This window comes from Scyliorhinus canicula, chromosome 6, assembly GCF_902713615.1.
Source record: "Scyliorhinus canicula chromosome 6, sScyCan1.1, whole genome shotgun sequence".
Classification (NCBI taxonomy): Eukaryota; Metazoa; Chordata; class Chondrichthyes; order Carcharhiniformes; family Scyliorhinidae; genus Scyliorhinus; species Scyliorhinus canicula.
The window spans coordinates 202,249,511-202,270,077 of NC_052151.1; the positions used below are offsets into that span (position 1 = coordinate 202,249,511).

Here is a 20,567-nt window from a genome sequence, read left to right on the forward strand (position 1 = left end):
ACCACCCCCACACTCCTCCACACGCCCCCACCCCCCATCACCACCCACCCCACACACCTTCTCCCCAAACGCCCCCACCCCCACCACCCCCGCCCCCCACACCACCAGACCCCACCCTCCACTTCCCACCCCCCCCCACATCCCCACTCCACCACCAACACCCCAGCCCCCCTAACCCCCCCCCACACCGCCCCACCCCCCACCCCACCCGCCCCCCCACCCCAGTCCCCCACCCCTCACCCCCCCACCCCCCACCCCCCATTCCCCACCCACACCCCCACCCCCAACCCCCCCCCACTCCCCACGCCCCCACACACCCCCAACGCCCCCACCACCCCCCAACCCCCCACACCCCCTCCCACACGCCCCCATCCCCCACCACCACCCACCCCCTCAACACCCCCTCCCACATGCCCCCACCCCAACCCCCACAACCACCCCACCGCCCACCCCCCACACCGCACACCACCCCCCCACCCCCGCCACCCCCACCCGCTCCCCCACCCTCCCACCCCCACCCCCCACAACCCCCACTCTCATTTGCTGTCCTATATTCCAGTCAAACCCCCACCCCCCAACTCCACCCCACCCCCCACCCTACACACCCCCTCCAACACGCCCCCACCCCCACCCCCCACCATCCCTCCCACACCCCATCCCACCACCCCCCACCACCCACCCCCCACACCACCCCCCACCCACCCCATACCACACTCCCACCCGCACCCCACACCCGCCCCACTCTCATTTGCTGTCCTATATTCCAGTCAACCCCCCCACCCCCCCACCCTCACCAATCCCAACCCCCACCGCACCCCCCACCCCCCCAACTCCCCCCCACCTCCCCCCCCCCCCCACCCCCCCCCCCCCCCCCCCCCCCCCCCCCCCCCCCCCCCCCCCCCCCCCCCCCCACCCCCCCCCCCCCCCCCCCCCCCCCCCCCCCCCCACCCTCTCACCCCCCACCCCACCCCCCCCAACCCCCCAACCCTCCCACCACCCACACCCCCCCACCACACCCCCCCCCACACGCCCCCACCCCACATCCACCCCCCACCCCACCCCCCCCCAAACGCCCCCCCAACCCCCCACCCCCCCCCCCACCCCCCACCCCCCCACCCCCACCCACCCCCCTACCCCCACCCCCCCTACCCCCACCCACCCCCCCCCCCCCCCCCCCCACCCCCCCACCCCCCCCCCCACCCCCCCCCCACCACACCCCCCACCCCACCCCCCCCACACCCTCCCCACCCGCCCACCCCCCCCACCCCCCCAAACACCCCCCACACCCCCCCAGCCCACCCAGAACCACCCCCACCCCCACCACCCCCCACACCCCACCCCAACAGTGCCCTACACCCCCAGCTCTCCCACACCCCACCCCCCCCCCCACACGCCCCCACCCCCCTCCCCCCACCCACCCCCCACCCCCCCCCACACCTCACCCCACCACCACCCCCACCCCCCCACACCTCCTCCCAACCCTCACCCCCCACCCCCCCCCACACCCCCCACACACCCCCCCACTCTCATTTTCTGTCCTATATTCCAGTCAACCCCCCCACCCCCCACCCTACTCCTGGCCTACTCCAGGAGTAGGCCTACTCCAGAATGGCCTACTCCTGTTCTTATGTTCCAGGTCGATGACCTCTGGTTAGAATCCAACCATGGCAGATGGTGAAATCTGAATTCAATACCAATCTGCAATAGAAAGTTCAATGATGACCAGGAAACCATTGTCAATTTTCATTTAAAAAATCTAGTTCATGGCTTTCCTTCAGGGAGAGTGATTGGCCACTCTGACCTGGCCTGGCCTACATGTGATTCGAGACCCACAGCAATGTGGTTGACTCTGAACTGACCCTCTGAAATGGCCGAGCAAAGCGGTCAGTTGAAGGGCAATTAGTGATGGGTAATAAATGCTGTTCCAGAGGGCGAAACCCACCGCCCCATGAAAGAAATGAAATAAAAGGTATGGAACAATAGCAGAAGTAGGCCATTCGGCCCCTTGAGTCATTTGATAGGACCATGGCTGCTTGTGTTTCAAATTCTATTTCTGGATGTTAATAGACTATGCAATACTTTATTTGTTAGCCCGAATTGTGATACTATCAAAATATTTGATTACTTTTCTGATTCTCACATGTGACTCTTTTTCAAGATCTACCCCAAACCTTTCGTTGGACAGAAAGCTCGAAGAAGTTGCGAGACAGGGAAATGGAGAAGGTGGGGACTGAACGCCAAGTGACATGGCAGAAAGCGTGATTGCCAGAAGCTTTGTCAAGTAACCATCCAATTCTTGCGCTAGGTGGCGAGTGATCACCACAACAGCTCCAGGGACGGAGGGAGTGGGGGAAGGGGGAAGGGAGGGGAGGGTTGCTGCAAAATCTGAACCAGCATAGAAACTCCGAAGAAGGGACAACAAGGTCCCTGGAGCAGGCTATCCCAGCCAATGAATCCACAATTGCTGTCTGTCAGCACCAAACATCAGACTTCAAATCTTCAGTGTTTGGAAACTTGACACTTCAACCAAATCCTCCATTGGCTCCTTTGCAAGGCCGCGAATCACCTTATTGTGCACCTGCTTAAGAATGATGTCCGGGAATGTGACTAGATAGATAGAACACATGCAGCAGAACAATGAGGAAGTTGACTCGCTGTCTGGCCGGATGGCTGATACTGCCTGGATTCTCCATGGCCATTCTTTTTGGATATTTCTTCTGGAAACACGATCTGCCAGTGAACTATTGGAAAGCTGTTAAAGGAAAGGCTGGTGACTGTGCACGGTATGAGTCATTCCATCTGTCATCAGAGAACTCCAGTTGTTGGGAGATAATTCGCGGTGATTACGAAGCCATTGCAAAATCCCTCTTAAAATCCATTGAAATCGCAAATAAGTATAAAGCTTTCACCGAAATCGATTATTTAATGAAGGCCCGAGACTGCGATAAATTTGTTAAAAACCGCAAATACATCACTATCCCTTTAAGCGCCGAGGAACGGGATTTTCCCCTGGCCTATTCTATGGTGATCCATGGGAACATTGAGATGTTCGAGAGGCTCCTGAGAAGCATTTATGCTCCACAGAATGTGTACTGTGTCCACGTGGATAGGAAGTCCCCAAAGCCATTTCACTCTGCGGTCGAGGCCATCGCTTCCTGTTTCAATAATGTCTTCATTGCCGGGAAATCAGAGTCGGTGATATATGCCTCGTGGTCCCGGGTTCAGGCTGATCTGAACTGTATGGAAGAGCTGCTACAGAGCCCCGTTCCCTGGAGATACCTCATCAATGTCTGCGGGCAGGACCTTCCAACGAGAACCAACAGGGAGATAGTGAAGAGTCTCATGGCTCAGAATGACACGAATGTTATTGAGTCAGATATTCCACCAACATACAAAAAGGTAAATGAGCCACCTTAGTGCTCTGAACGGGGCTGGTTGGTATTGAAACGTGCCTCTCTTTCCCTCTCCACAAATTCTGGCAAAACCCATGAGGTTCTCCCCATCCCACCTCCCCACCAACCCCAAGCATTTTCTGTTTTAATTCCTCCTCGGAGTTGGGTGTCCATCTGTCCACCCAAGTATTCCAATGTCCCACTCTATTTGTTTGCTTGCTATGGAAGAGGAAACGCTGAGAATGCTGGATATGCTCTACACTTCTGGCAGTAGCGGTGGAGAGAGAAGGGGACATTACTGATGGCATAAGGCTCATATGCAGGTCCAACAGGTAATTAGGAAAGCGAGTGGATGGTTACCATTTCTTGCGAGAAGAATTAATCAAGAAAATAGAGATGACACATCGAAAATGCTGGCTTATTCAGCGAGTCTGGCAGCATGTGTGGAGAAATCGAGTTAACGATTTGAGTCCATGTGACTTATTCGGAGCAGAAGAGGGGTAGAAATGTAATGGATTATGTGGTCGGAGAGGGCTTGGAGCAGGCGAGGCAGTATAGAAGGTCAGGCATAGGTTGGAGCTAAGGACAGATTGACAAAGGTGTCATAGGAGCAAGAGAAAGAAGTGTTAATGGTAGCGTTTAAGACGTAAGAAGATGCTGGTACAGTAGCATCAAGGTAAAATCGCAGAATGTGTTAAGAGGAGAACAATATTCGGCGCTCTGTGAAAACAATACTGAAGAGCAAGTGGCAGATGACCCTGATAAGATGTTTGCATTGCGGCAAATGAAGGAAACGAAAAAACAAGAAGGGGTCACAAAGGGGACGGGAAGATTTTGCATTGATGCAACAAAAATATGGGATTTGTTTTTTTAGAAAAGGGGTGGAGGAGAAAGGTCACAGTCTAAAGATGTCGAACTCAACGTAGAGACCAGAGGGCTGTGACATGCCAAATCTGAAGATGAGATTCTGATCACCCAGAGAGGGAGGAGAAAAGAATTACCATAGAATTTAGCCTAGTGGACTGGAAGGACGTACAACTGAGATAGAGAAGGAGTTGGAAAGGTTATCTTTACTTGAACTATGCCAAGTACGTTAGCGTGACCGGATGAGATATATGCTGGGCTACTGAGGAAAGTGAGAGTGGAAATTGCAAAGGCACTGCTGATGATTATCCAGTCTTTCTTAGACACAAGGCCGGTGCCAGAGGAATGGAGAATTAAGAACGTTACACCACTTATCAAAAAAAGGGTGTAAGGATAAAGCCATCAACTTCAGACCAGTTAGCGGTAGAGAATCTTCTGGAAACTATAGGTCTGGACAACATCAATAATCATTTGGACAAGTGCAGGATAATTAAGGAAAACCAGCATGCAGGGATTAATTAGGGTAAAATCATGTTCAACTCACTTGTTGGAGGTTTTTGTGGAGGTAACAGAGAAGGTTGATAAGGGCAACGCTGTTGATGTAGTGTATGTGGGTTTCAAAATACATTTGATACAGTGCTAAACAACAGTCTTGTGGACGCATTTCTAGCTCATGGAGTGAGAGGGAAAGTAAGCACTTGGATAAACAGTTGGCTGACTGACAGGACACAGAGTAGTGATTAATAGTTTATTTTCATATTGGAAGAAGTTTTGTAGTGGCGTTCCCCAGGGCTCAACACTTTGATATATAGTAATGACCAAGACTGTGGCGTGCAGGACCTGATTTCAAAATTTGCACAAGTTTGGAAACTTTGTGAACTATGATAAGAATAATATTGAACCTTAAGATAGATAGATAGATAGAACAGTACAGCACAGAACAGGCCCTTCGGCCCTCAATGTTGTGCCGAGCAATGATCACCCTACTCAAGTCAACCTATCCACGTAACCCAACAACCCCCCCCCCCCATTAACCTTATTATTTAGGACACTAAGGGCAATTTAGCATAGCCAATCAACCTAACCCGCACATCTTTGGACTGTGGGAGGAAACCGGAGCACCCGGAGGAAACCCACGCACACACGGGGAGGACGTGCAGACTCCGCACAGACAGTGACCCAGCCGGGAATCGAACCTGGGACCCTGGAGCTGTGAAGCATTTATGCTAACCACCATGCTACCGTGCTGCCCAACTAAGATAACTTAGATAAATTGGTGGATTGGGCAGACAAGTGGCAGAAAGAATTCAATGCAGAGAACTGTGTGGTGAAACATTTTAGCAGGAAGAATGTGGAAAGACAGTATAAAATAAAGGGAGAAATTTTAATGGAGGCGCAGGGACAGAGGGACTTCTGTGAATATCTACAGACGTTTTGAAGGCAGGCTGAGAGAGGTTATTAAAGCATATCATATTTTCGGCTTTGTTAATCGGGGCTTTGTGTACAAGGAGGTCATTTGCACTTGTATAAAATACCAGTTGGGCCTCAACTAGAGTACTGCGTCCAGTTCTAGGTACCTACTTGAGGAGGAATGTGAAGGTATTGGAGAGAGTACAGAGAAGAGTCACAAGAATTATTCCAGGGATAAAGAACTGTAGCGATGAGGGTAGATTGGAGAAGCCAGTAATGTTTTCCTTAGAGAACAGAAAACTGAGAGGAGACTTGACAGAGGTATTCGAGATCCTGAGGAGTATGATAGTGAGAAGCTGTTCCCACTCAAGACAACATCAAGAACTAAAAGGCACAGATTCAGATTAATGGGAAAAAGGAGTAAACGCGATGGGGTAAAAGTTAATTTCACCCAGAGAGTAGTTGGAGTCGGGAACGAACTTCATGACAGGCGGCAGAGGTAGGTTTGATCGAGGTGTTCAAGAGGGCAATGGATTTCATGGAATCGCTACAGTGCAGAAGATGGCCAAAAGGGGCCATCGAGTCTGCACACACCCTTCGAAAGAGCAGCTCACCTAGGCCCAGTCCACCACACTATCCCCGCAGCCCCACTTAACCTTTGGATACGAAGAAACAATTTAATATAGCCAATCCACGTAACCTGCACATCTCTGGACTGTTACGTCACATGAGAGTATGTGGAAGTTTATGGGGATGAGGCAGGGCCATGGGGTATGTTGCAATGCTCTTTCAGAGAATCAGTGCAGACTCGATGGGCAGAAGGGCCTCCTCGTGCTGCACCCATTTCTCTATGTCGATTAGTGATGTCGAAGCGGGAGGCTACCAGCCATTTGGCCCTTCCAATTTGCTCCAACATTGAATAAGATCATGACGGATCAGGCTGTGGCCTCAGCTTCACGTTTATGTGTGGCCTTGGCTCCCCATGTCAGGCTAACAAACAACAATGGGGCAGCACGGTAGCATAGTGGTTAGCATAAATGCTTCACAGCTCCAGGGTCCCAGGTTCGATTCCCGGCTGGGTCACTGTCTGTGCGGAGTCTGCACGTCCTCCCCGTGTGTGCGTGGGTTTCCTCCGGGTGCTCCGGTTTCCTCCCACAGTCCAAAGATGTGCGGGTTAGGTGGATTGGCCATGCTAAATTGCCCGTAGTGTCCTAAAAAAGTAAGGTTGGGGGGGGGGGGGTTGTTGGGTTATAGGTATAGGGTGGATACGTGGGTTTGAGTAGGGTGATCATTGCTCGGCACAACATCGAGGGCCGAAGGGCCTGTTCTGTGCTGTACTGTTCTATGTTCTATAACGGGTCTGATTGAGGCAATTCAGGATCATTGTTATTGCTGCTGGTGATGAGTGTTGGGGAAACAAAGATGAAGTTTGCTGCGAGAAACCAATTTTATTTCGTTTGGCTTTCAGAAACGCTGGAAATTTCATTACGACGTCCATGAGAATATGGCCTTGACTAACAAACAGAAGGAACCCCCTCCCATAAGAAGCTCCATGTTTGTGGGCAGCGCCTACGTTCTGGTCACCAGAGAATTTGTGCATCACTTGTTCGCGACGGTGGAAATCCAGGCATTTTTCAAGTGGTCCCAAGACACTTACAGCCCAGACGAACACATCTGGGCCACCCTGCAGAGAATGCCTGGGGTGCCCGGTTCGATTCCTCATGTCCCTGGGCACCTGCGCATTATTGCCCGAGTGGTGAAGTGGAGTTTTGAGGCTGGCGACGTGGCAAAGGGCGCCTTATATCCCCCTTGCACAGGGAAGTACCATCACCTGATCTGCACCTATGGAACTGGAGATCTCCACTGGATTGTCCAAAGGGAACCTTGGTTCGCCAACAAGTTTGACCCGGAAGTGGACAATATGGCCGTTCAATGCATGGAGGAATATCTTAGACACCGAGCGATCCGTGGAGCATGTCACAGAGGTTAAATGGGCTCGGGGAGGGAGTGGGGGACGAAGGAAACAGTCAGGAGGCAAAGGTGATTGAGATTCCAGTTTGAAGCAAGGTGTTGAATAATTATCTGTAACACCGGGGATTTTCTGGGTGCTTAGCAAACTGCAGACAGAAAACATGAAGAAATAAGCATTATCCAAAGCAGAAATTAGCCTGGGACAAAAAAAAATCCGACTGTATGATGTACCCAAACTGGAAATCTGCAACAAAAAGTACAAATGTGGGTTGCACGGTATCACACTGTGGCTTCACAGCGCCAGGGTCCCAGGTTCGATTCCCGGTTGGGTCCTATCTGTGCAGAGTCAGCACTTTCTCCTCGTGTCTGCGTGGGTTTCCTCCGGGTTACCTCCACAAGTGAAAATTAAAAAATGAAAAAGTCCCGAAAGCCATGCTGTTAGGTCATTTGGACATTCTGAATTCTCCCTCAGTGTACCCGAACAGGTGCCAGAATGTGGCGACTAGGGACTTTTCACAGTAATGTCATTGCAGTGTTAATGTAAGGCTACTTGCGACAGTAAAGATTATTATTATAAATAGCACTGCCATGCTGCATTCAGCAATCGTTGAAACTATTTGATGGTGTGGTGGTATTGTCACTCAACTGGTAATCCAGAGACCCAGGGTAATGCCCTGGTCACTGCGTTAGAACCCCAGCATGGCAGATGGTGAAACTTACATTCACTCAAAATCCCCAATTAAAATGCAAACCATTGCCGCAAAAACTTATCCGGTTCACTAATGTCCCTTTGGGAAGGAAATCTCACATCCTTACCTGCTCTGGAATAGAATGCCCCCACAGCAATGTGGTTGACTCTTAACTACCCTCTAAAATGATCAGTCAGTTCATGGGCTTTTAGCAATGGGTGTGACTGGGGTACAGAGGAGATTCCCCAGGATGTTGTTGGGGTAGAGGGGCTTGTTAGGCTTGGGATGCTTTACTTAGAGCAGAGGGGACATGCTTCAGCTGTACAAAATTATAAAGGATTACTATAGGATAGACAGTATACATTTTCCCCCTTATCGGATGAGTCAATAACCAGATTTAAGGTCAGCAGTGGGAGATTTTGAGGATATTTGAGGAAAAACATTTCCATGCAGGGGGTGGTGGGAATCTGGAACTCACTGCCTGATGAGTGGTAGAGGCGGAATCCCTCACTACATTTAAGAAGCGATGAGATGAGCGCTTGAAATGCCACAGTGTACAAGGCCACGGACCAAGAGCTGGACAATTGTAATAAATATGTGCTTGATAGTTTACGCAGACACAATGGGCCGAAGGATATCTTTCTGTGCTGTAAAACTGTATGACATCTCTGGAAATAAATGCTGGCCAGCCCAAAGCCCAAATCCCCGAATTAACAAAAATGTACTTGAAACATAACCATTGCAATGAATTATCCATCAGTAACTGAAAGGTAATCAATAGGATGGTAAAAGTGGCTGCCTCAATATTTGAAACAAACTTTGCAATGAATGGGACTGTTAAAAAGGATCACATAATCTTACAGTGTGAGTACAGCCAGGCTGTCGGGCCCTATGCGAGACGGAAGAGTCATTCAAGTTGGTCCCACCCCTCAGATATTTTGCTTATGATCTATCTAGCGCATTACCACTTTCCTTTTAAAGGTCTCATTGGATTCTGTTTCAGTTTGTTTAAGGGAAAACCCCACCAGAGTTTACTCATCTTCTGTGGAAGAAGCCTTTCTTTCCCCACTTCTTTTGCTAATTATTTTCAATCTGCAGAAATGCTCACCTGCCAGGGAACCGGACCCTCACTGCTAGCTGCACAAAACCCCACCATGGCTTTGTACACCAGGATTAAATCTTCCCTTAACTTATTCTGCTGAACCTTGAAAACTGACTTGGTGACCAATCGAAACACTCTCAGAGGCTCCCACCATGGAACTAGTCAGGAACAATTGTAACAAACATTGAAACATATTACCTTCTCCAAATTCTCCACACAATTAAGACCTTCCATCTCTGGTGTCATCCAGGTGAACCTCCTGGGTACATTCTCCAAGGATTAAAAAAAAACATTCTTTAATTGCGATCCCTGGAATTGTACACTCCCACACAGCTCTAACCAGATTTAAGATGCAGGGTATTCCAATGCTTCGTAGAATCCCTATAGTGCAGAAGGAGGCCATTTGGCCCATTGAGTTTGCTCAGACCCTCCGAAAGAACAACCCACACTGGACCAATCCCCTGCTCTGTCCCCGTAACGCCACCTAATCTTTGGACACTAAGGGGCAAATTAGCATGGCCAATCCGCCTAACCTGCCCATCTTCCGACTGTGCGAGGAAACTGTTGCTCGTTCTGAGTTAGTGTGTTTAACACTCCTCCAACAGAGGAAGTGTGCTTAACACTCGCTTGGCTCTGTTTCTTATTTCTATGCTCTGGAGTCGCCAGGTGCCGTAAGAGACACCGTCACAAGCATCAAGGTCAAGTTCAAAGCAATAAAGCTATACACCAATTAGTAAGTCCAAACAGTTAGAGTTTATTATAACAATTATAATAAATACTCATGCACATGCTAAAGAGTAACTTACTTCTTTACCATTAAACAACTAATACTTATCTAAGAAGGAACAGGCAAGGTCAGGGAACAAGGCCTTTGTTCTGTTCTGGTCTGCAACTTCTTGATACTACTGGTCGGCACGGGTATAAGTAATGCCTGGGTCAAGGTAGCGATCGTCCTTTTGGCACTTACTTATTGATGGCTGCTGCTCGACGGCTGCTGTAAAAGACAGAATTTTCAGGCTGGAGTCAGAGGCCGGAGACAGGAGACCGAACCATGTGCGAGACCTTCTTTTTATAGGTCACAGGAGGTCCGTGCCCCTTGGGGCGGGCTTCCTCACCTGCTGGGTATCGATTGGGCCTTTCCCCAATCGATATGATTTGAACCCCCCTATCCTAGGGTCGTTCCTTGATGGCTGGGGTGGTTCTTAGGACTGATTATCCTGGTTTCGCTGGCTCCATCGTGTCTGCTTCGCTTTTGAAAGTATCAATAGATACTTGAGTGTATCTATTGTGCCCAGGGTTGTCCCGGTATCACCTCATTAGTATGTAGATGGCTTTCCCATTAACAGCGCTACCTGAACTCAGCAGCTGTCGGGAAACCGGTTTTTGCAAGTGTCCCAATGCTTAAAGCTTCTGCAACCTGTTTGCTTTTGACCATGTCCGTTTTTTCCTGCACTCTTTGCAGTCTTCCATTTTGTATTCACTGGTGTCCATCTTAGATGGCTACACAACCAGACCACCCAGAGCAAACCAGATCTATGTGGCTATGAGACAGCAGTGCTAACCACTGTGCCACTGTACCAGACCAGAAAAGAATGGCAGATTCCCTTTCCAAAAAGATCTGTAGCAGACGTTGTGTTGTGAAAATCGGCAATAGTGCCATGGTCATCAGTAGACTTTCAATTCTAGATTTTTATCGAATTCCTGATTTTCATCAAATTTCACAATTGGATTCAAACATGGGCCCACAGGCAATAGCCCTGGGTCACTGGATTACTAGCTCAGTGATAATATTACTATGCCACAGCCTCCCACGTAAGATTCCTGCCTAAACCCCATGTATACATCTACATAGCTTCCATCAACAACATTCTCTCTGTACCATTATCAAAATTGTTAAATTAGATGAGTCGGTGAAAGGGCTGATGAACAAATTATTCAAGGTTATGTATAGACTCTATACAGGCTTTAAAGTAAAACTTAAGTGGTCACATGGGCTGCTTGAGCAGCTTGAATTCCCACAGACAACAAACTGGCAGAACACTGTTGCCACAGCAACCGATACACCTCAAGGACCTTTTAAAATTACAGCAAGGATATGCAATGGGATAGGAATAAGGGACATCACAGATAATGCTTATCCCTAAACTTCTATATGGCTAGTATTAATAGAGAAGTGCGCACAACTATGTGTTTGCTTATATTATAATATGTACGTGCCTTAATTATGATTGGCAATTGCACTCGTATGTAATCCTAGTTGCCTAGTTGTTAGCTGAGTGGACACACATAATTTCAAAACAAATGTCTTCTTTTTATTGGTGTATGTTAATTACTTGAGGTAAGAGAGAGAAGTATAATTGAACATTTTTTTTCGGTGCTCGGCAGCAGCAAACCATCCAGAGCTTAGCTCCCCTTCTATAGCTTCAATAAAGATGTTCATGAGCTGAACTCGAACTCAGAGTGTCTTCTGGTCAGTTGGGGCCTGAAGGTCGCTTTCACTACCGCAACAGCCAGACACTATTGGTCTAATCCTAATCTGTACTGGTGATCACGTATTAAGCCATGCTTCTGCCAGCTGTACACTCGTAGCATCACAGGATGGTTGCAGTTGCTATTATTCCTGCTCTGAACGGGAGAGACTGTTAGGGGCCTGTAAGAGTTAATTAATAGGCTACGTAAAAGGGGAATAGAGCTAATGCATGGTCAATTCTAGCCCCACTTGTTACAGATCACATAACAAGTTCGTTTTCCAATAATTGTTATAAAAAAACCCGAAGTCCTTAACCCTTGGCTGCACAATAATTACAGTCACCAGGTTTGTAAGTTTAAACACAATTACTGTTTATTTAGAACACGAACTATGATAAATTGTGCAGCAAATACAACTGGTTCACTATTAATTAATACCTAACTCCCCACTTTAACTTCCCACCCAGCCTCTGGACACACACAGAGACAATAATAATAAAAATCACTTATTGTCTCAAGTAGGCTTCAATTAAGTTACTGTGAAAAGGCCCTAGCCGCCACATTCCGGCGCCTGCTCGGGGCGGCTGGTGCGAGAATTGAACCCACGCTGCTGGCCTTGCTCTGCATTACAATCCAGCCTTTGGCCCACTGTGCTAAACCAGCCCCCTGAGGGGCGCAAAGAGGTAAAATAATAAGCAAAAGGAAAAATAGTGCATGTTTCAGATGCTTTTTAGCACAGCTTCCTTTAGAGCACGCTTGTAAGTTAATGTCTATGTTCACAGCCTGTAATGGTCTTCTCTGTAGGTTCATTCATCCAGGTTCTCTGCCACCAGAATATCCGCAGTTACAGCTTTTCCATAAGACCAGCCCACTGTACTAAACCACAGACATAGGAGCAGAATTAGGTCACTCGGCCCATTGAGTCTGCTCCACCATTCAATCATGGCTGATATGTTTCTCATCCCCATTCTCCTGCCTTCTCCCCATAACCCCTGATCCCCTTATTAATCAAGACCTTATCTATCTCTGTCTTAAAGACACTCAGTGAATTGGCCTCCACAGCGTTTTGCAGCAAAGAGTTCCCCAGATTCACCACCCTCTGGCTGAAGAAATTCTGAGGCTGTGGCTTCAGGTTCGAGTACTAGTAGAAATATCCTCTCCACCTTCACTCCATCCAGGCCGCTCAGTATCCTGTAAGTTTCAATGCAGTCTCCATTCTTCTTTAGAAACTCGAACGAGTGCAGACTCAAAGTCCTCAAATGCTCCTCATATGACAAGCTCTTCATTCCATGGATCAATCTTGTGAACCTCCTCTGGCCCGTTTCCAAGGCCAGCACATCCATCCTTAGATACGAGGAACAAAATTGCTCACAATATTCCAAATGTGGACTGGCTAGAACATCATACAGCCCCAGAAGAACATCCCTGATCTTGTATTTTCGCCCTCTCGTCATGAATGCTAACATTATTTTTGCCTTCCTAACTGCTGACTGAACCTGCACGTTAACCTTAAGACAATATTGAACTGGACTCCCAAGTTCCTTTGAGCTTCCGATTTTCTAAGCCTTTTCCCATTTAGAAAATTGTCTGTGCCTCCATACATCCTAACAAAGTGCATAACCTCACACTTTTCCACATTGCATTCCATCTGCCAGTTATTTGCCAATTTTCTATTCAGTACAAGTCCTTCCACAGCCCCATGATTCCTCAATGCAACTGTCCCCTGCATATCTATGTATGATCTGCAAACCGAGCAACAGTGCCTTCAGTTCCTTCTTACAGATCGTTGATGTATATTGTGAAAGATTGTGGTCCCAACACCGACCCTGAGGTACACCACTAGTCACCAGCTGCCATCCTGAAAAAAAACCTTTATCCACACTCTCTGCCGTCTGCCAGATAGACAATTCTCTATCCATCCCAGGATCTTATCCTTAACATTATTGGCTCTGAACTTATTTAACAGCCTCCTGTACGGCACCTTGTCAAACGCCTGCTGGACATCTAAATAGATCATGTCTAACTTTCTTGTTACCTCTCAAAGATGTCTAACAGATTTTTGAGACATGACGTCCCCTTGACAAAGCCGCGCTGACTCAGTCCGATTTTATCACTTCCAAGTACTCTGCGATTTCATCTCTAATAACAGACTTTAAAATCGTACCAATGACCAAATTCAGACTAACTGGACTATATTCGGTTTAGCAAAGTGGGCTAAAAGCTGACTTGGAATGCAGAACAACACCAGCAGCGCGGGCTCAATTCCCATTCCAGCCTCCCCGAACAGGCGCCGGAATGTGGCGACTAGGGGCTTTTTGCAGTAACTTCATTGAAGCTTACTTGTGACAATAAGTGATTATTATTATTACCTTCCTGTCCTGACTCCCTCCTTTCTTAAACAGGGGTGTTATATTCGGCATTTTCCTGTCCTCTTGGTCCCTTCATGCCTCCATTGGTTCCTGAAAGATCACTACCAATGCCTTCATAATCTCCTGAACTATCTCCTTTAGAACACTCATGTCTTCCACCGGGAAGACTCCTGAGATGTAACTATTCAGTTCCTCTGCCATTTCTTTGCTTCCTATTCCTGCTTTTCCAGCCTCATTTTCCATGTAGTTATTCTTTCCTCTCTCTTTCCCTTTATATATTGAAAAAAACTCTTGATATCTCCCTTTATTATACCAGCTAGTTTAAACTTATATTTGATCTTCTCCCCACCTTATTGCTTTTTTAGTTCTCCTCTGCTCGCTTTTAAAAGCTCCCCAATCCTCTGGCTTCCCACTAAACCTCGCCACTTTGTATGCTTTTTCTTTTGCTTCTATTCTATCCCTAACTTCCCTTGTCAGCCACGGATGCCTTGTCCTCCCCTTGGAACGTTTCTTCCTCCTTGGGATGAATTTCTGTTGTGCCTCCCGAATAACCCGCAGAAACTCCTGCCATTGCTGTTCCACTGTCCTCCCTGCTCGACTCCTTTTCCAATCAACTCTGGCCAGCTCCTCCCTCATGTCTTTGCAGTTCCCTTTATTCAACTGTAATCCCGTTACATCTGATTGCAGTTCTCCCTCTCAAACTGCAGGGTAAATTCTATCATTTTGTGGTCACTGCCTTCCTTGCTGTAAACTTGAAATAACCCCGAATCTTCAGCGAGTAGACAGCTTTGCCAGGGAAAACCATTTCCAGCTGAGATGGACGAAGTACAAAAAAATGACCCTCAGAAAGACACTGAAATAGAAGTCACCCTAGTGCTTCAAAGATCCTTTATCCTTTTATTTTTTATTAATAATTTATTCATCTCTTTTCTGCTTGTGTGTTTTTGTCTATGTGTGTGCTAAACATAGGAAACCATAATATACAACATGGGGTTTCTTTGTCCACTTCGGCCCTCCACCAATCTTTAAGCAGGCGGTTTAACATGCCGTCTGGTCTGGTCTGGTTCTTGGCATAGTTCAAGTAATTCAGTCCGTATGGAGTTAGGGACAACAACCTGCAGTCCCTTCCTCCATACTCCACCTCTCCCGACTAAAGCCGCTTGACGTTCCCATTTGGACCGTTCCTCTATGCTGAGCTCATCCTGCACCCTTTTGATATTCAATTTCTCTGAATGGGACATGAATGTGGAGATGCCGGCGTTGGATTGGGGTGGGCACAGTACGAGGTCTTACAACACCAGGTTGAAGTCCAACAGGTTTGTTTGAAATCACTAGCTTTTGGAACGTACCTGATGAAGGAGTTGCACTCTGAAAGCTAGTTATTCCAAACAAATGTGTTGGACTTTAACCTGGTGTTACAAAACTTCTTTCTAAATGGGAAAATGGCATTCCGAGCTGCTCGGTCAACTTACTCATATCCTTGTTGTTCCTGGCTCTTAACCCTTTGATGTGCTTTGATTTTCATTATGGCTGCCATTGCTGGCTGTTTGTCTGCTTCCACTAGTTCCCGGACTGTGTTCTCATGCATGGTAGCACTGTTGCTTCACAGCTCCAGGGTCCCAGGTTCGGTTCCCGGTTTGGGGGTCACTGTCTGTGTGGAGTCTGCACGTTCTCCCCATGTCTGTGTGGGTTTCCTCCGGGTGCTCCGCTTTCCCCCCACAAGCCCGGAAAGATGTGCTGTTAGGTAATTTGGACATTCTGAATTCTCCCTCCCAAAAGGCGCCGGAATGGGGCGACTCAGGGATTTTCACAGTAAGTTCATTGCAGTGTTAATGTGAGTCTACTTGTGACAATAAAGATCATTATTATGTTCCCCCTCGCATCTTTACTCTTAAAATGGTTTCACCTTTGTAATGCAGAAATCATTTAAGAGAAAAATTTGACCAGCTGCTATGTTACGAATATCTCGTCTTTATTATCTACCCTCAATTACTTAACCCTACCCCAAGTTGGAACACTGGCGAATCTTTGCAGTCCAATTGAATGCCTTTGTAACATCTTTAAAACAGAAACACACATTTCTATTTGATTTCAGGTAGTAGCACCTTGGTTGCTTGTTGGAGAAATAGGTCGCTTATAATCTCCAGAATGTTGGGTCAGTGCAGCAATGTAGTAATTCCCATTATTATGGCCATGCGTGAGGAAGGGAACATATCAAATCTGGCAGGCATAGTGGTGGCGCTGTTGCTTGGACTTGTTTAACACTGGTGAATGTGACTTGGTACTCCTCCATCTATTTTGCATTTTTAACTTCTCACTGGATGCCAAAGTTAGATGTTTGTATTTCCCAATTCCTGTAAGAATATATATATATATACACACACATCTTCTGCTATTAACAGGAAAGGGTTAATTCCCTGCTAGTTTGGAAAAGGGGTGGAATAAAATTTCTCAACCGGACTTCATTAAGTCACCAGCCTTCTTTATTTAACAAGAAACATGATCGGCCACCTATTTTATTAACACAGCCCTCCTTAACACCTTTCTTTTCCAATTAAACCTATCTTATTCAAACAGGCGTGAATTTGTATCAGGATTATGCCTCCACGTGTTTATTCAACGCCCTGGAATCATCAGTCAATAATGGATTTAGGGTGACACGTTTTGAGAAGAAATGTTTGTTCATTGCACTCCCCTCTGTTAGCTGTTTCACTCAAACCACTTAATCTATGGTCTCAATACCACGCTATCAGACAGGAACCAGATGCACACATATCACCACACAGAATAACAGAGAAACCTGCACTTCAGTGCTTTGACCAAGATTAATTTTACGTCAGCGTCCTTGTGGTTTCTATTCTAAATTTCCAAAAGGCTTAATTAAATCTCAAGGTTAATTCCCCAGAAGGACACCAAACAATATTTGTTTTATTTATTCCATTCCATTGAAGTCAATGTCCGATGGCTGATTTTATGGGCATTAGCTATTCTTCTAGGATTTAAAATCTCAAATAATTCTCATCCAAACACAATAAAATGCTGCCATTCATCACAAATTCCTCCACACTACGCTTAAAACTTCATAGTCAACTGGTCTTGTTGAATTCCCACAAATTCACAATTGAACCTGATAAACATTAGCATAGACCAATACATAATCTTAGACATGTAATGTTCGAGCGAGTTAGGACACATCAGCTGTCTGCTGAAATGGTAAATTACCGTACAAAACCTAAAGTGGCGGGGTATGGGCGGAGAAACATGCTAGGCCACTGCGTCCCATTACGGAATTTAAACACATTGTAGGAGATTGTCTACCGGCCGACTGTCTGGACACAAGTTTGTCACTTTTTGCACAGACCTATGCCTCAAATAGATTAAGCAATGCCCGACAATGTCTATGTCTCTTAACTGTCAAGTGAGAGTACCTTTAAGAAATGAGTGTTTAAGAAATGTAGCTTTAAGAAATGAGTGTTTATAAATGGGTGTGTATATAAATATCTGTAGTGAGAGTACCTTTAAGAAATGCGTCTTCATTACTGCAGTGATGTCAGAGAGGGGGTGGAGCTGGGCTGTCTGTCGGCTTATTACTTTCGTTTTAGGCTGTTTGCTGCAGTGTGTATTTTGGTTTCGTTTTCAGTGTTGGAGCTGAAGCCAGACAAAACAGGTGTACTGCTGTTCTCTCTGCCATGAAAAGACTATCTCTTGATCATTTGGTGAATCAGAATAATTAATGTTCTCCGTAGTGAATGTGAACCTAATGTGCTTCTGTTAAAATATGTTTCTTTTGTCTTCTGGATGTTGTGTGGGAAGTTATTAAGCATTACTTAGTGTTGTATTCTTTGGGGGTTGTATTTGAATTGATGGTTGCTAAGATGTTCACTGTATGTTTTAAAAATGTTAACTTGAGTTCATAGAATAAACATTAAAAGTTGTGGGTCAGGTGAACTCCATGATACACTTTGAGGTTCTCTAAACCCTGGCCCATAACATAACAAACTACCTTTTAGCATTTGACTGTTGGTCAGACCCTTCCGCAGATTCGCGATTCGTCGGTTGCTGGACATAATACTTATTATGAGTATGTCTGAGTGGGTCTAACCTCACAACCCAAAGATGTGCAGGGTAGGTAGATTGGGCGCACTAAGTTGTCCTTTAATTGGAAAAACAAACTTAATATGAGGAAACAGACTCACTATTCCATTGGTGTTAAGCAACTGATTGATCCCTGCTGACAATGCCACACTGTTAGCAGGAATGAATCCAAAAAAATCGCTTTGTTCCAAACATTAGTTAATTGGTTAGTGGGGAGTAGGATGCTGGGTAGACCATGTGCCTCCCTGCTAAACATAGGAAAGCATCTATTCTTAACACAGTTTGAACAGTTACCACCCCACCTCGGCTGGAAACAATCCAAGCATAATAATTACTGGTTACAAGGCAGCATAAGGCTTGGTGGTCAGTGCACAATGGATAGTGCCTCCCCGCCCCCCAAGATTTTGCCAAGACCCCCTTACCAATTGTCCTTGGGCCTTCAACCTACCTCACAAACTGAGAATTTCTAATCTCACCCTCATTACAGACTGGCACCACAGACAGTATTGGAATCTTGTTGTAAAACCTTTTTTCCCCCTGTGTCTCACTTTTTAATCTCTGTCCTGCTCCCTGCTTTGATCTACATTCTTCTACTTAGCAGCTACAACATTACCGCGCCATTTGGGATTTCTGTTAAACTACAGATTTTAGGCAAAGCTGGAACACGCCTAGCCTGATGGACCGGGCCAAGGTGTCCCCTTTAGATTCTGTGACAGAACCTGTAAAGCCGATTTGATAGACTTGGCAAGTAGCTAATTGGTGTATGTAGATTTCTCGGCCTTCTCCTTTTCTGGCCTGTGACTCATGCAGCCAGCCAGAAACTTTCAGAAAGAAGGTCGGTCTTCGACAGAGTTCCATCTTTTATTCAGTTCTGATAGTGTTTCAGCCAGGTCACAGCTGGAAGGCACACTCTCTCTCCCTCTCTCTGCTGCTCTTTCACACCCTCTGCCAGCAGACATCTAAAACCTCGAAGCCAGTTCTGTGAAGGCTTTCCCAGTGAGGAGGCAGACATCACTCACATTTGTGGAAGGCTTCTGGAGTAAGAAAGCGACTAATCAGTCACCAGGTCTGTACCCTTTTAACCCTGTGCCTGAAGAGCTGGAAATGATTCAAAATTGAGGCTTAAGGTGAGAGCACTGGTGATAAAACCGCCAGTCTTGTCCAAAAATCAGGCAAGTGAAGGACTGCTAGTTCCAGGGTCGTAGCTGTATTAATCTCACAGGGAGGCGAATGCTCCATCTGGTGGTAGAAGAGCAGAAGTGCATTGATCTGAACATTGTGTGTACAGCGCCATCCCGTGATCGCCGATTGGAATTGCGCACACCTGAAAATCCTTGTACCTAGCCCATCCGGTGAAGGAAAGATGAAACTGCGCCGATCTGAAAATCCTTTACCAAATCAATCCCCAGAGACCGCAAACACATTAGCGAAGAGTCATCTCAAACTTATCAGTCAATCCCCGTTTTTATATCCTCACCAACCCTTACCTTACGTTGTCTTGTGTCTGTCTGCGTGCAGGGTGGGACGGGGTGTTGGGATTAGATAGGCCCTCGTTATGTTATTTCTTTATATTTTCATATTTTCCTTTTGTCATTAATAATCAGTTTGCTAATATATTACTGATAAATCTGGTGCCTGTAGCTCATTGGAGCATTCGAGTCCTAAATATCTCAGGAAAACTTAAATTATTGGTTGTTTCACTTATGTAGGTCTGAGGGGCTGAAACTGACTGTGTACTCGCATAGGGTGTCGAAACAGCAGCACTGCTTAAAGGCAGCTTCTCGGAGATACTGATAAGGAATATTACATAGATTACATAGAATTTACAGTGCAGAAAGAGGCCATTCGGCCCATCGAGTCTGCACCGGCTCTTGGAAAGAGCACCCTACCCCCTATCCAAGGTCAACACCTCCACCCTATCCCCATTACCCAGTAACCCCTCCCCCCAACACTAAGGGCAATTTTGGATACTAAGGGCGATTTATCATGGCCAATCCACCTAACCCGCACATCTTTGGACTGTGGGAGGAAACCGGAGCACCCGGAGGAAACCCACGCACACATGGGGAGGATGTGCAGACTCCGCACAGACAGTGACCCAAGCCGGAATCGAACCTGGGACCCTGGAGCTGTGAAGCGATTGTGCTATCCACAAGGCTACCGTGCTGCCCTAATCTTGCAGAATTAACCACTTCAGTCTATCCAT

The 20,567-nt window shown here is 46.9% G+C and overlaps 1 protein-coding gene across 1 annotated transcript; it reads left to right on the forward strand.

Moving 5' to 3' along the window:
- Nucleotides 1-2,401: 2,401 nt before the first annotated feature.
- Nucleotides 2,402-8,105, forward strand: LOC119967808 (beta-1,3-galactosyl-O-glycosyl-glycoprotein beta-1,6-N-acetylglucosaminyltransferase 3-like). The gene is made up of 2 exons (XM_038800812.1): nucleotides 2,402-3,399; nucleotides 7,135-8,105. Exons 1-2 carry the CDS (start codon nucleotides 2,638-2,640, stop codon nucleotides 7,654-7,656), a joined length of 1,284 nt encoding a protein of 427 aa, XP_038656740.1. The 5' UTR covers nucleotides 2,402-2,637; the 3' UTR covers nucleotides 7,657-8,105.
- The last annotated feature ends 12,462 nt before the right edge of the window (nucleotides 8,106-20,567 follow it).